Below are 16,579 nucleotides of genomic sequence, written 5' to 3'. Positions count from 1 at the left end.
AGAGGTAGAGTGAGGTAGTGGTAGAGTGAGGTAGAGGTAGAGTGAGGTAGTGTTAGAGTGAGGTAGAGGTAGAGTGAGGTAGTGAGGTAGTAGTAGAGTGAGGTAGTGGTAGAGTGAGGTAGAGGTAGAGTGAGGTAGTGGTAGAGTGAGGTAGAGGTAGAGTGAGGTAGTGAGGTAGTAGTAGAGTGAGGTAGAGTGAGGTAGTGGTAGAGTGAGGTAGTAAGAGGTGGTGGTAGAGTGAGGTAGTGTTAGAGTGAGGTAGAGGTAGAGTGAGGTAGAGGTAGAGTGAGATAGTGGTAGAGTGGGGTAGTGGTAGAGTGAGGTAGAGGTAGAGTTAAGTAGTGTTAGAGTGAGGTAGTGTTAGAGTGAGGTAGAGGTAGAGAGAGGTATAGTGAGGTAGAGGTAGAGTGAGGTAGAGGTAGAGTGAGGTAGTGGTAGAGTGAGGTAGTGTTAGAGTGAGGTAGAGGTAGAGTGAGGTAGAGGTAGAGAGAGGTAGAGGTAGAGAGAGGTAGAGGTAGAGTGAGGTAGTGGTAGAGTGAGGTAGTGGTAGAGTGAGGTAGTGGTAGAGTGAGGTAGAGGTAGAGTGAGGTAGAGGTAGAGAGAGGTAGAGGTAGAGAGAGGTAGAGGTAGAGTGAGGTAGTGGTAGAGTGAGGTAGTGGTAGAGTGAGGTAGAGGTAGAGTGAGGTAGTGGTAGAGTGAGGTAGAGGTAGAGTGAGGTAGAGGTAGAGTGAGGTAGAGGTAGAGTGAGGTAGAGGTAGTGGTAGAGTGAGGTAGTGGTAGAGTGAGGTAGTGGTAGAGTGGGGTAGAGGTAGAGTGAGGTAGAGGTAGAGGTAGAGTGAGGTAGTGGTAGAGTGAGGTAGTGGTAGAGTGAGGTAGAGGTAGAGTGAGGTAGAGGTAGAGTGAGGTAGTGGTAGAGTGAGGTAGAGGTAGAGTGAGGTAGTTGTAGAGTGAGGTAGTGGTAGAGTGAGGTAGAGGTAGAGTGAGGTAGAGGTAGAGTGAGGTAGAGGTAGAGTGAGGTAGAGGTAGAGTGAGGTAGAGGTAGAGTGAGGTAGAGGTAGAGTGAGGTAGAGTGGGGTAGAGGTAGAGTGAGGTAGAGGTAGAGTGAGGTAGAGGTAGAGTGAGGTAGAGGTAGAGTGGGGTAGAGGTAGAGTGAGGTAGAGGTAGAGTGAGGTAGTGGTAGAGTGAGGTAGTGGTAGAGTGAGGTAGAGGTAGAGGTAGAGTGAGGTAGAGGTAGAGTGAGGTAGAGGTAGAGTGAGGTAGAGTGAGGTAGAGGTAGAGTGAGGTAGTGGTAGAGTGAGGTAGAGTGAGGTAGTGGTAGAGTGAGGTAGTGGTAGAGTGAGGTAGAGGTAGAGTGAGGTAGTGGTAGAGTGAGGTAGTGGTAGAGTGAGGTAGAGGTAGAGTGAGGTAGAGGTAGAGGTAAAGTGAGGTAGAGGTAGAGTGAGGTAGAGGTAGAGTGAGGTAGAGTGAGGTAGAGTGAGGTAGAGGTAGAGTGAGGTAGTGGTAGAGTGAGGTAGAGGTAGAGGTAGAGTGAGGTAGAGTGGGGTAGAGGTAGAGTGAGGTAGAGGTAGCGTGAGGTAGAGGTAGAGTGAGGTAGAGGTAGAGTGAGGTAGAGTGAGGTAGAGGTAAAGTGAGGTAGAGGTAGAGTGAGGTAGAGGTAGAGTGAGGTAGAGGTAGAGGTAGAGTGAGGTAGAGTGAGGTAGTGGTAGAGTGAGGTAGAGTGAGGTAGAGGTAGAGGTAGAGTGAGGTAGAGGTAGTGGTAGAGTGAGGTAGAGGTAGAGGTAGAGTGAGGTAGAGTGAGGTAGAGGTAGAGGTAGAGTGAGGTAGAGGTAGTGAGGGATTCATCTTATTGAAGCGAACAAAGACATTGATGCTCCTCTGGCCATCAGTGCATATTTCTACACTATTTTGCATGACCTGATGTGTTGATGTATTTGGGTGCGTGACTGAATTGCATGTCTGTAAATAGATTCCCAAATATATGATCAAAATGTTTACTTTCTGCAACAACAACAAAAAATGTAACATTCATTGTAAATGCATTTCAAAGACGTGTATACGCCATGGGCCCTTCAAACGGACGAGCTTTCCTTTCCTTCAACATTGTGCGCAATAAATCCTTCTCTCTCTCTCTTTCTCTCTCTCTCTCTCTCTCTTTCTTCCTCGGAGTAGGGAGGTATGCTAATTTGGCCTAACCAAATTTCGTAATTTGTTTAAAGAATTATTTTAGCATGCAAATTCATGTTAATAGATGTTTCCTTCCTCTGGGTCTGAGAGACTGGCTGGTCTGAAGAGAGGAGGGGCATAGAGAGCGTACTCTTATAAACCTTCAACTGCATATCGTTCCTCAATCCATAAACACCGTGATGCTAGTCTACTGGTGTAAACAGGGGTACGCTTCATTAGGCTACTCGATATTGGCCGGAAATTAAACGTGTTGATGAAACGTTCCGGACGTTTGGTTCCATACTGAATTCGAAAGCAAAATTGGGATTCAGCAGCAAAGAAAAGGTTGAAGAAGTTTACAGTTTTAAGGCGATTACAAGAAGAGGACGCATCGGATTCAGCAACAACACAGAACAGTTTTTTATTTCAGTGTCCACTTCAGGATGTTATTAACTTCCTTCATCAGAGTGTCTTCTTCTCTCCCCGTGTTCTAGAATAAGGAAGAACGTCTTGTTCATGTATCTGTCTCTACCGTAGAGAGAAACTAAACCCAAGGAGGAAGAAACAGTGAAGTTTTTATTGCGCTCCGTCTTTCCCGCGTGCTGAAGTGAATCATGCAGCATCCCTTGGACTTGGGGGCTCACTATTATCCCCCGGAGGTTCACCCCGACCACCGCTCCCACTCACACCGCTACCGAAGCTTTATGATCGAGGAGATTCTCACCGACCACCCGGACCACAAGGTGTCTACCCCGGCAGGGGACCTGCTCAAGTTCGGAGTACAAGCTCTGCTCTCGGCGCGGCCATACCACAACCACCTGGGTAAACTGCGATGCTTTTCGTACTAACTTGTTTTTAGAGGGGAGATGCAGCCTACTCAACTTTGTATTCAAAATGACTCAAATGATTATATTGCATTTTTTATTCGTTTTTGTTAGTCTTCTCTGGAGGACTGCTTTTGGTTTTTCCCCTCAAACAACTCGTTCTGTCAGAAACCTAATTGTCCTAAATGGCGAGCGTAACACATTAATTTAATACATATTTGCATATGATTTACATTCGTTTCCTTGGTATTATTTTCTTATACAAAGTGCACAATCTAGATTATTAAAAAAATTAAATGTATGTAGAAACGCAGGCAATAGGGCAGGCCTACCAACGGGTTCCTTTGATGCTTCCCAAAGTAAGTCATCGACAGGAGTGCGTTATAGTGCGTGCCATAGCTCAATATTTAACATACTTTTTGGGGGGGAAAAACAAGATTCCAATTCCATTGGACTTTTAACAAGGTTTCGCTATATTGTCATATGAACTGTAGTCTATCGAAATATATAGACAAGTTTGAGTCATTTGTGAATATTTCCAGTCATGGAGCTAATGGTGACACTGGGCCGACCAGACTTCAGAAAGGACGGGGTTAGGGTTAGGACGATGCGGGCCTTTTTATTCTGGACGCAGCCAGGAGTCTACAGAGGATTGGGCTCATGTCTTATGTACAATTACCATAGTATTATCATTTTGTTAAAGCTGTTTACATTGATTGACCATACGGTTTGTAAAACGAGGTCTTGGTTATCGAATACCACTATGTTTTGCATATCAGTAGTCATGGGCCATATGAATTTGGCTCAGGGAAATTATATGGGGGGGGGGGGGGGGGGGGGGGGCAACAGACATATTCAAACATTTCATGAAGAATATGCATAATCGGTTTGCTTATCAATATTTCTACATTTTTTATTATTAGTTATTACATTTATACATTTCCTGACATTGACTGAATTTATCATTTTATTATTATTAATTCCACTATAATAAACTGTTATAAGCATGATAATAATACAATTATTACAATTACATTCAACAATTAAATAATAATTATTTGTAGTAGGTCTATGTCTCGTCTCATAGACGTACTAAAAACAACGATACTACATATGTACTGCTACTACTATTATACTGCTATTTAAATACTATCATAATAACTCATAAAATAATAATTGTTCTTACAAATATAGAATAAAAACGTTATTTATTTTAACCTATATTTTACTAGAAAACATGTTATCATCACGTGGAACCATTTAAGAAAATAGCCAAGTGTGTAGCCTCGTTGTTAAATGGATTATTGTCGTGTAGGAGTTCAATGGGGGATAATCCCAGTTATATGTGAAATGGTTTGATTTACAGTTTTGAAGGCAGACCAATCGGGTATCCTGAAGTTCCCGATGTCGCCACTCTCCTGCTCACTGGGATCACCGTTAGGCTCCGCTCTCCTATCCGGGGCTCCGGGACTCCACGGCGGCTCAGCTTCCCACCACCTCCCGTTGGACCTCCACCTCCGGAGCAAGCTGGAGCACGGCGGAGACGGCAGCAGTAAGACCAAGAAAGGCCGCCGGAGCAGGACGGTCTTCACTGAGCTACAGCTAATGGGATTGGAGAAAAGATTTGAAAAACAGAAGTACCTTTCAACACCAGACAGGTATTTAAATCAATTAAACCATTAAATTAACCTTATTTATCCCCAGGGAGCTATTATTGCTGTGGGTAAAAGTGACTCGCAAATTAGTCAGACAACACAATAACACAGGCCTCCAATCAGTCATATCTCTCTATAAGACTGATGACACGAATGCAAGATATTGACTCAAATGTAATATCTCTCTTAACATGTTAGATATTAACTCAAATGTAATATCTCTCTTAATTAACATGTTAGATATTAACTCAAATGTAATATCTCTCTTAACATGTTAGATATTGACTCAAATGTAATATCTCTCTTAACATGTTAGATATTGACTCAAATGTAATATCTCTCTTAACATGTTAGATATTGACTCAAATGTAATATCTCTCTTAATTAACATGTTAGATATTAACTCAAATGTAATATCTCTCTTAACATGTTAGATATTAACTCAAATGTAATATCTCTCTTAACATGTTAGATATTAACTCAAATGCTTTTTTAGTGCAAGATGTGCAACTGGATCGAAATGAAAGAACTTCTCAGTAATCGCCACTGTCCCCATACAGAATAGATCTGGCTGAGTCTCTGGATCTGAGTCAACTACAAGTCAAGACCTGGTACCAGAACAGACGAATGAAATGGAAGAAAATAGTAAGTTCTTATTTCTTATTATGAACAATATGACAAGGAGGCGAGTGGTTTTGATAAATAATGATATTCGCATAACTTGGTTTTATGGTAGGCCTAAACAGTTTAATTGTAGATTATTTTTTTGTCGTTTTAAAACTTGAATTGTTTCCACTGTACAGGTCCTACAAGGAGGAGGACTGGAATCTCCAACCAAACCAAAAGGCCGTCCGAAGAAGAACTCTATCCCGTCGAGCGAGCAGCTTTCGGAGCAGGAGAGGTCTGGAGACGTCGACCGTCAGTCGGACGGTTCTACCTCGTCACATTCAGACACTAACCAAGAGGAATAATAACGTTGGTGCTCCGACTAACTGACAACTCTCTGAAGACGTTCACCAGACGTTCATACAGCCTCTGGGATGCGTAATGGTGGTCGACGGTTGAATCGAAGTGCCTTTGCCCTTGACTTCGATATTTTTGGCACTTACATAGAGAGACTGATGTTGGCCTCCCGTAGGAGAGGCGGAACTCTATTTTTTATTACTAGTAATCGTTCTCCAGACACTTCCGCCTTGGGACGAGGTTACTTTTTGTATGTTATTGTCACATCTTCTTTTCGTAATCAATGTGTTGTCAATACCTATGCTTCCATCCGCGTCACGCCGAACTAACCGTTACGGAGCGGTAGCGGAGGGAGGGAGGGACACACGTCGAGCAGTAGGTGCACTCTTTCATTGCCTCCATTCAAATGACCCACTTTACACATACTTCTTCTGTTCTGCCTTCGTCTTGCATATTTACATGTTTTATTAAGCTATGTTTTTATTATAAGGACATTGTTGGATGTAATTAAATATTTTTTCACTTACACTTAATCGTTCTTTTTTATTTATTTTTATATTGAAAGGAAATTAGACCAAATTTGCTATTTCCTGCAATCACATGAGAATGTTGATGTTGTTGGCAACTGGGAGGTAATTTTACCCCCAAAGCATTTCCATTCACCTACACATATAGTTTATATTCCAGCGCTGTGATGTAAATCGTTTACTTGTAACATTCTATCAGCGCTACAATTTCTTGCTAGGTAGTCCCAACATTACGCACAATTCTGCATGATATGGAGCTCTGGGTTGAGTTGAACGAAAACGAAATAGGACGACCAAAACGAAAGAGGAACGTTCAATAATATTACTTTACGGTAATTTGACACAAGTATAGTCTAACGCCATTACATCAGAGGCAGCTTCTCGGTTCTTCAATGTGAAGACTCAGAACTGCGACTGTAGGCCTAAAGGCAAATTCAATAGTCTAACAATTAGTGCCGCTACTCCAAATGCAAATGATACTGTCCTGTTGCAAATATTACAAACATAACTATCTAATCACACTTGTTTAATTAGGAAACAAATAACCCTTCTGGTTAAATTACATCTCAACTAAATGCTGGCCTTTAGACTCGGGAGTGCATTGTAATTCTCTTTCAACAATGGTGTTACCAACACACTTTTAAATGGGAATAGTGCATAGTGTTAGTGTTATATAGTGTTAGTGTTATACGTGAAGAACGCTCTACAACATATGTAGAGGATACGATTCGACAACCGAATAGTATCCTCTCTCTCATATTCCCAATGGGCCCGATTCAGACGTATGCCTTTCCTACCCATTTCTCAGTAGTTGGTATTCAGACATACCTTATGAAGGTGTGTAATTGGCTTTGCAGACGTGGTTCTCTTGCGTGGTTCTCTTGCTCACACTGAATACATTTCATTCAACCGCTGAAAACCCTGCCACTTGCTGGACTATATACATTTTCTTGTGGAGTTTTCATTCAATAGGGTTTTCAGGACATTTATGAAAATCCATCCCTTTAAATTTGGTGTACCTTTACTTTGAATTTGCTCTACAGACTCACTAGAATATATGGAGAGAATGGTTCAGGATATTAGGGATCAATGACAGAAAGTCATCTAAATACATGCATATTCTTCTCCATTCACCGGTTTGTAGATTTAAATATACATATATTATTATATTCATATTTAAATTAGATTTAAATATACCCTGATCTTGTATATGATGGGAGGTTAGGAAAGTATTTATGAATAATAATAAAAACTAGTTTGGAGATCCTTATTAAAGCAATAAATATATTGATGAATCAAAAATACCATGGTTTGATTAATCCTAAAAGTTGCCATATTGAATTGTTCAATCCATGAAATATTGGAAGGTGAGAAAAGTCTACAATAGGGGGTTGACCAGTAGTCCTGTACATCCACCCTGATAATCCTCACTGGTCATGGAACTGTGATGCCAATAGTGCAGTCTTTGGGAACCGTGCTCCAGGTTTAAACTGCTACGTATGGTCTGCTGTACCATAATGATTCAAATAGGCCACATGTACCAAATTATTGCACAAGTTGTAATACGTTAGCCTAATATGATCCACTATTGAATTATTGTCGCCAGAAATTTATAAGGTACAATAGATCTAAAATATGTGTAATTTACATTTACAATTGCCTTCTCCAGACAAATTACTAATTTACCTAGCTCTTATCAATAACTGTTATCAAGTTGTTATTTACAGTGCATGGAATATGGTGTTATTTACAGTGCATGGAATATGGTGTTATTTACAGTGCATGGAATATGGTGTTATTTACAGTGCATGGAATATGGTGTTATTTACAGTGCATGGAATATGGTGTTATTTACAGTGCATGGAATATGGTGTTATTTACAGTGCATGGAATATGGTGTTATTTACAGTGCATGGAATATGGTGTTATTTACAGTGCATGGAATATGGTGTTATTTACAGTGCACGGAGAATGGTGTTATTTACAGTGCATGGAATATGGTGTTATTTACAGTGCACGGAGAATGGTGTTATTTACAGTGCATGGAATATGGTGTTATTTACAGTGCACGGAGAATGGTGTTATTTACAGTGCATGGAATATGGTGTTATTTACAGTGCACGGAGAATGGTGTTATTTACAGTGCATGGAATATGGTGTTATTTACAGTGCACGGAGAATGGTGTTATTTACAGTGCATGGAATATGGTGTTATTTACAGTGCACGGAGAATGGTGTTATTTACAGTGCATGGAATATGGTGTTATTTACAGTGCATGGAATATGGTGTTATTTACAGTGCATGGAATATGGTGTTATTTACAGTGCATGGAATATGGTGTTATTTACAGTGCATGGAATATGGTGTTATTTACAGTGCATGGAATATGGTGTTATTTACAGTGCATGGAATATGGTGTTATTTACAGTGCATGGAATATGGTGTTATTTACAGTGCATGGAATATGGTGTTATTTACAGTGCATGGAGAATGGTGTTATTTCTATGGGTAAGTAGATGCTTTCCCACTTGGAACCCACAGGTTGCTTAACCTTATTCATGTTTCTCCTCACGTGGAAATGTGGTGGAATTATGAGGTAATTATTAAATCAAGGTCAGAATACGGTGTATCTGTAGACACACTTCTGCCACACCTTCATTTATTCGATTCCCACCCCAAACAAATAGCGGGTGAATAGCATGCTATTCTCATGCTTAACATAGTCAGAATATGCGTAGAGAGAAAAGTGCATAAGAGGGGAATTATGTTGTACTTATGCACACCTACCTAGGGTCGGAGTCCCCCCCCCCCCTCCCCCCCCCCCCCCCCCCCCCCCAATAAGAAGAATAATCCATGTGCCTCAGCAGAGATCCAGTGTTTCTGACCAGGTTCCTGACCAGGTTCCTGACCAGGTTGCTGACCAGGTTGCTGACCAGGTTGCTGACCAGGTTCCTGACCAGGTTCCTGACCAGGTTGCTGGTTCCTGACCAGGATCCTGACCAGGTTGCTGACCAGGTTCCTGACCAGGTTGCTGACCAGGTTGCTGACCAGGTTCCTGACCAGGTTCCTGACCAGGTTGCTGACCAGGTTGCTGACCAGGTTGCTGACCAGGTTCCTGACCAGGTTCCTGACCAGGTTGCTGGTTCCTGACCAGGATCCTGACCAGGTTGCTGACCAGGTTCCTGACCAGGTTGCTGACCAGGTTCCTGACCAGGTTCCTGACCAGGTTCCTGACCAGGTTCCTGACCAGGTTGCTGACCAGGTTGCTCCTGACCAGGTTCCTGACCAGGTTCCTGACCAGGTTGCTGACCAGGTTCCTGACCAGGTTGCTGACCAGGTTGCTGGTTCCTGACCAGGTTCCTGACCAGGTTGCTGACCAGGTTGCTGGTTCCTGACCAGGTTGCTGACCAGGTTGCTGACCAGGTTGCTGACCAGGTTCCTGACCAGGTTCCTGACCAGGTTCCTGACCAGGTTGCTGACCAGGTTCCTGACCAGGTTCCTGACCAGGTTCCTGACCAGGTTGCTGACCAGGTTGCTGACCAGGTTCCTGACCAGGTTGCTGACCAGGTTGCTGACCAGGTTCCCGACCAGGTTGCTGACCAGGTTTCTGACCAGGTTGCTGACCAGGTTTCTGACCAGGTTGCTGACCAGGTTCCTGACCAGGTTGCTGACCATACATCTGCACAGTAAGTCTAGTGTCGTACTCCTACCGTCCATTGTAGCTCAGGTCAGTTCCACATTTTGGCCCTTTGTCTGGGTCCCGCAAACAAACAAGCATGTCTCGAATCTTATCAACAAATTCAAAAGCCATTCTTTTACAAACAAAGTTGTTTTGTCTCTTTCAGTCAGACATTATAACCTGTAGCTGCTCAAATCAAATCAAATCATATTGTATTGGTCACATACACATGGTTAGCAGATGTTAATGCGAGTGTAGCGAAATGCTTTGTGCTTCTAGTTCCGACCGTGCAGTAATATCTAACAAGTAATCTAACAATTCCACAACAACTACCTAATACACACACATCTAAAGGGGTGAAGGAGAATATGTACATATAAGTATATAGATGAGCGATGGCCGAGCGGCATAGGCAAGATGCAGTAGATGGTATAAAATACAGTATATACATATGAGATGAGTAATGTAGGGTATGTAAACATTATTGAAGTGGCATTATTTAGAGTGGCATTGTTTAAAGTGACAAGTGATCCATTTATTGCCAGTGATTTGGACTCAATGTAGGCAGCAGCCCCTCTGAGTTAGTGGTGGCTGTTTAGCAGTCTGATGGCCTTGAGATAGAAGTTGTTTGTCAGTCTCTCGGTCCCTGCTTTTGCAGTAGAGAGGAAGAGGCAAAGCTAGAGGTTTCACTCTCGCCAAAAATCTATCCAAAATAAGCCCAATGCGTTTCTATCGGCTTATTTTGGATCTAAACTTTTCGCTTGCCTTCATGCCTTTGGGACAACGACTCCCATAGTTATGGCGGAGACATGAGCATCTCGTCATATGCATTTCTCTGTTTGCAGTCACGTTGCCCGTTTGACAAGATATATATATTTTCATAGTGATGTGTTACTGGTGACGTTAAACACTTCTCCAATCATTGTTGAGAGCTGATATTCGGTGCCGCGCAAGGCGAGGCTTTACAGGCCAATGTAATATCGATCACATATGGAATCCTTTCGGTCTAAATTCCAGCTAAAGTTAGAGGATAACTAACTACTTACAAAAAAAGCATGCTTCTGACGAAGAGCTCTCGAAGTAAGTAAATAGTTGTAATAGACAGAATAGATATAAGGTGATTCGACTGAAAAGATAGAAGCTGATTTCGTCAACCTTGTGATGCTCTTCGTGCTCGTCGTTGTCCATTCAACATAGTTGCTGCTTCTTCACTCAAGTCGGTATTTAAAAACTCCCTTCCTGTTTTACATTCCCTGAGACCAACCAGAAATGTTTCCTCGGCCAAGTACTCCGCAGCTTTTTATATAACAGTCACACATTTGGTATCTCGTTTCTGCATGACCACATTTTGCGCGAGTCAAAGAACTATAGGCAAGCTTCGACGATCTCCATCCGCGCAGCGGGAGGTTTTACTTGTCCCAAAATGTCCGGCTAAATCATCCCTTTGTCCTGCATTTGGTTATTTCAAATGTGGTCACCCTAATTGTAGCTGCAACAATCTTTGACAAGAAAGGACTGTCTGATTGCATTCGTTTGTATAGAAGTATGGGATTAATACTCACAATTAAACCTAGACGTTTTGCAAATTTAACAATATATTGAAAATGAAGATTATTTACTGTATCCACATACCAGATTTCAACAGGCTCTGAAAGATGATCAAACACGATGTAACAGGAGCATCAACTAGTTAGCATCTAACAAACAACACGGTAGCATCTTTTATGTTTTTAGTCTCAGTGACATTATTGACATTTTCCTTCTTTCAAAGTGATATATATTTATAGGCCTGCAAACAGTATAACCTCAGCCTAGCGCTGGCGACGCTCTTCAAATAAAGCAGTTCGGTTGAACCACATCACAGGAAGATGGCTTTTTAAATGTTCCGTTTCAGGACCAAGTGTTTAGCAATAAAGTTGGTTGCGGGAGATCTTCAATTTTCATTCAACTCTCCAGCTCTGTGAGGGAATGGTTTACACTGCCTGGTAAATATGTGGTAACGCAAGAATAGTTTCAGCGATTCAAAGTTATTTATTCTTACAGAAATATTTACAGAAGTCTTCACATCAAAGGATTTGACTTAAATGAACTTCTGTTGATTTGAATATAGGCTAATTAGTGTAGATTCCAAGGCAACGGACGGATTGGTTAAATAACCTTGGTCGACATTTCTTCTTAATGGCCTTCTCCAGAATCACTGGGTTGAAAAACTCTCAATGATGTTTATTGTCTTACTTGAGGAGTATTGTTTTTACATCTTCCTATAACACGTCCTCTCTGTCTCCATTAACCTGGGTTTTGACTAAACGGAATACAGCTACGAACAGAAGTGACTTTTTCGTAGCAGGTTAGGATAATTAATGTAGAAGTTTAGGATAATTAATGTAGAAGTTTAGGATAATTAATGTAGCAGGTTAGGATAATTAATGTAGCAGGTTAGGAGAATTAATGTAGCTATTTAGGATAATTAATGTATCAGGTTAGGATAATTAATGTAGCAGATTAGGAGAATTTATGCAGCAGGTTAGGATAATTAATGTAGCAGGTTAGAATAATTAATGTAGCATGGTAGGCGAATTAATGTAGCAGGTTAGGAGAATTAATGTAGCAGGGTAGGCGAATTAATGTAGCAGGTTAGGAGAATTAATGTAGCAGGTTAGAATAATTAATGTAGCAGGGTAGGCGAATTAATGTAGCAGATTAGGATAATTAATGTAGCAAGTTAGAATAATTAATGTAGCAGGTTAGGCGAATTAATGTAGCAGATTATGAGAATTAATGTAGAAGTTTAGGCGATTTAATGTAGCAGGGTAGGCGAATTAATGTAGCAGGTTAGGAGAATTAATGTAGAAGTTTAGGATAATTAATGTAGCAGGGTAGGCGAATTAATGTAGCAGATTAGGATAATTATTGTAGCAGGTTAGGCGAATTAATGTAGCAGGTTAGGATAATTAATGTAGCAGGTTAGGAGAATTAGGTTACTGTAGATGTAATCCATGTAGTCGCAAAAATTTATGCCGCGTTCACATGCTACTCAGAACTAGGAAAGTCGGAAATGTCTGACTTGCTTTTCGTTGAACGCGGCACTTGTATAACTACAACCAGTAGCAAGTCTGAAATCTCAGAGTTCCGACAAGCACTTGAACGTGGCGTAACCTGACGTGCAGCGCATTTTTATGCATTATCTCTCCGATGGCAGGTGTAATGTTGCTTTCAAGACAACTGGGAACTCGGAAAAAGTCAAATAATGACATCATAACATCAGTGATCTTCAGGTCGGAGTTTTAGAAAGATGTCCGAGTTGGATGACCGTTCAAAACGATTTTCTCAGTTGGAGCTTGTTTTTTTTTCAAAGTTCCCAGTTGTTTTTAACCCAGCATTAGATAATTGAAGCTCACCTATCAGTCATTTTGCAGAAAGAATAGACCTTCCAATTACAGAGATGCGATCCTGGCCCGTTTTCTACACTAGCAGGCAGCAGACTCATGCTGCATTCAAAACAACTGGCAACTCGGATCTCAGAACTTGGAAATATCCGACTTCCGACTTCAGTGGGTTCAAAACAACTGGCAACTCGGATCTCAGAACTTGGAAATATCCGACTTCCGACTTCAGTGGGTTCAAAACAACTGGCACCTCGGAAAAACGAGCTCCGTCTGGGAAAAAAAAATCATTTTGAACGGTAACCTAACTCGGAATTCCTAGTCGGGAATTTGGGCCTCTTTCTTGAGCTCCGATTTTCCGACCTGAAAATCATTGACGTAATGATTTTACTTCGCTGTTGTTGTTTTTTAACCTAGTTCCCATTTGTCTTGAAAGCACAAAATAGCCGCTTGGCCCGTGACAAGATGACATAGACTATAGTTGATTTGTGTTTTATGTGAAATTAAAGTGTTTCATATTCAATCTACTCTTACCGTACGACTAAGTGGCTAGATATAACATGCACTTTTCGGGGAACGATGTTGGATTTATACTAGCCTAATAAAATAGGCATGAATAGGCCCAAAACAAAACAATTCCAGAATGCTATTGGAATGGCTCATTTTTACCCTAATGTTACTGGTCAATAGGCCTATAACTTGAATGAATTATGCTACAATTAAATACAATTCATAATTTAGACCATATCAAAATATTTAAGTTAAATTTAATAGTTTTTTGATAGCCTATACTTAACTTTTTTTTTTTTTTAAACATCGACATATTGTATCATAACACACCAAAAAATATCGACATATTGTATCATAACACACCAAAAAACGTAAGCTTAGTTTATGAACTAGAACTGAACTTCTAGCCTACACTTAAATATTATATTCAATTCTATAGGCTACTAATGTCAGAGTAAAAAACAACAAATAGAGCGGTAAATAAAGGAAAGGCCCTTGTCAAATACAAAACCTTAATGATCCATGTTTTACATAGCCTGGAGATACAGTATGTGTCTATGACAGTACTGATAGGAAGTACAAGGACAATAACAATTCAACATCTCACAGACAAACAGGCCTAATCAGCCGACTGCTATTACCGCCACGGTATATTACAGCGCGTTGTTTCCTACAGGGCTTTCGCTTAAGGAACTCAATCTTACAACATAAACAAAACTTTTTGATGACACCTTACCAAGAAAAACTATAGGCCTAAATGAATTGTACTACAAAACAACGAGTCAATGCCACATGAATAAAACAATACATCGACATGCCGTAAATCTATTTTTATTACGCGCTTTATGTTTGTTTTTCTAGATTTTCCCGCACTACTAATGGGTTCCCGCATTTCAGCAAAACTTCATCCACGAAGAACTGAAGAAACCTATGAGTCTACCCCTCTCCAAAATGTGATACAATTCAAAAAGCACTTTACGTGGCATTCAACAGGCCTAATTACATGACTGTTTGGATGTGAGGTAGCCTACCGGCCCAAGGACCCGTATCACTTTACCAAGATGGCTAGCCCTTATGGAAAATGAGATTTATAATCTGTAGATGAATAGCCAAAGAACCTCCAAATATAAACACCTGCAGGTTTTTACCCTTCTGGAGACTCTGGTTCGTTCACTTCAGCCATTTTAGACAAGTATTTATGTTCTTCGACGGGTGTAGTGGGGATTGAAACAAAAAAAAACAAAGAAAAGAAAGAAATAGCATAATTTATTCATATGGAATTGTTAAAAATGTCATTGATTTGTTTTGAACAAAATGCCAATATTTCGGTTAAATGACTATCGATGTTTGGCCTTGTATGTGGTCTGGAAGCAATACGAATGCTGCGGATTGGTCAACAGGCTTGATTTGATTTAAATCATGTTAATACGAAGCCAACACTCTATTATTGAACTAGTTCCCATGGCTACGGTGTCAAATGCTGTGTTTACTTGAATTATAGTTGCCACTTACATTTATAATCCTGTATCACTAATCCAAGGGTAAAGGCCTACTCATCTAATAGACTATAGGAATCCAAGGGTAAAGGTCTACTCATCTAATAGACTACAGGAATCCAAGGGTAAAGGCCTACTCATCTAATAGACTACAGGAATCCAAGGGTAAAGGCCTACTCATCTAATAGACTACAGGAATCCAAGGGTAAAGGTCTACTCATCTAATAGACTACAGGAATCCAAGGGTAAAGGTCTACTCATCTAATAGACTATGGGAATCCAAGGCTAAAGGTCTACTCATCTAATAGACTACAGGAATCCAAGGGTAAAGGTCTACTCATCTAATAGACTACAGGAATCCAAGGGTAAAGGTCTACTCATCTAATAGACTACAGGAATCCAAGGGTAAAGGTCTACTCATCTAATAGACTACAGGAATCCAAGGGTAAAGGTCTACTCATCTAATAGACTACAGGAATCCAAGGGTAAAGGTCTACTCATCTAATAGACTACAGGAATCCAAGGGTAAAGGCCTACTCATCTAATAGACTACAGGAATCCAAGGGTAAAGGTCTACTCATCTAATAGACTACAGGAATCCAAGGGTAAAGGCCTACTCATCTAATAGACTACAGGAATCCAAGGGTAAAGGTCTACTCATCTAATAGACTACAGGAATCCAAGGGTAAAGGTCTACTCATCTAATAGACTACAGGAATCCAAGGGTAAAGGTCTACTCATCTAATAGACTACAGGAATCCAAGGGTAAAGGTCTACTCATCTAATAGACTACAGGAATCCAAGGGTAAAGGCCTACTCATCTAATAGACTACAGGAATCCAAGGGTAAAGGTCTACTCATCTAATAGACTACAGGAATCCAAGGGTAAAGGTCTACTCAGCTAATAGACTACAGGAATCCAAGGGTAAAGGTCTACTCATCTAATAGACTACAGGAATCCAAGGGTAAAGGTCTACTCATCTAATAGACTATGGGAATCCAAGGGTAAAGGTCTACTCATCTAATAGACTACAGGAATCCAAGGGTAAAGGTCTACTCATCTAATAGACTACAGGAATCCAAGGGTAAAGGCCTACTCATCTAATAGACTACAGGAATCCAAGGGTAAAGGTCTACTCATCTAATAGACTACAGGAATCCAAGGGTAAAGGTCTACTCATCTAATAGACTACAGGAATCCAAGGGTAAAGGTCTACTCATCTAATAGACTACAGGAATCCAAGGGTAAAGGTCTACTCATCTAATAGACTACAGGAATCCAAGGGTAAAGGCCTACTCATCTAATAGACTACAGGAATCCAAGGGTAAAGGCCTACTCATCTAATAGACTACAGGAATCCAAGGGTAAAGGTCTACT

At 40.8% G+C, this 16,579-nt stretch overlaps 1 protein-coding gene across 1 annotated transcript; it reads left to right on the top strand.

Moving 5' to 3' along the window:
* The first annotated feature begins 2,311 nt into the window (after window positions 1-2,311).
* On the top strand, window positions 2,312-6,010 carry barx1 (BARX homeobox 1). The gene is made up of 4 exons (XM_055870239.1): window positions 2,312-2,985; window positions 4,354-4,645; window positions 5,203-5,287; window positions 5,446-6,010. The coding sequence occupies exons 1-4, from the start codon at window positions 2,778-2,780 to the stop codon at window positions 5,611-5,613; spliced, it is 753 nt and encodes a 250-aa protein (XP_055726214.1). The 5' UTR covers window positions 2,312-2,777; the 3' UTR covers window positions 5,614-6,010.
* Window positions 6,011-16,579: the final 10,569 nt, after the last annotated feature.

Source organism: Salvelinus fontinalis, chromosome 18 (genome assembly GCF_029448725.1).
Source record: "Salvelinus fontinalis isolate EN_2023a chromosome 18, ASM2944872v1, whole genome shotgun sequence".
NCBI lineage: Eukaryota > Metazoa > Chordata > Actinopteri > Salmoniformes > Salmonidae > Salvelinus > Salvelinus fontinalis.
The sequence above is the reverse complement of the archived record's forward strand: the minus strand, read 5'-3'. Positions and strand labels throughout refer to the sequence as shown.

What these genes read in the sequence shown, in the direction of transcription:
- barx1 (XM_055870239.1), top strand. Translation starts at nt 2,778, where the DNA reads ATGCAGCATCCCTTGGACTTGGGGGCTCACTATTATCCCCCGGAGGTT. An exon ending in GCCATACCACAACCACCTGG is followed by an intron (nt 2,986 to 4,353) that starts GTAAACTGCGAT and finishes TTTGATTTACAG; the next exon opens with TTTTGAAGGCAGACCAATCG. An exon ending in TACCTTTCAACACCAGACAG is followed by an intron (nt 4,646 to 5,202) that starts GTATTTAAATCA and finishes GTCCCCATACAG; the next exon opens with AATAGATCTGGCTGAGTCTC.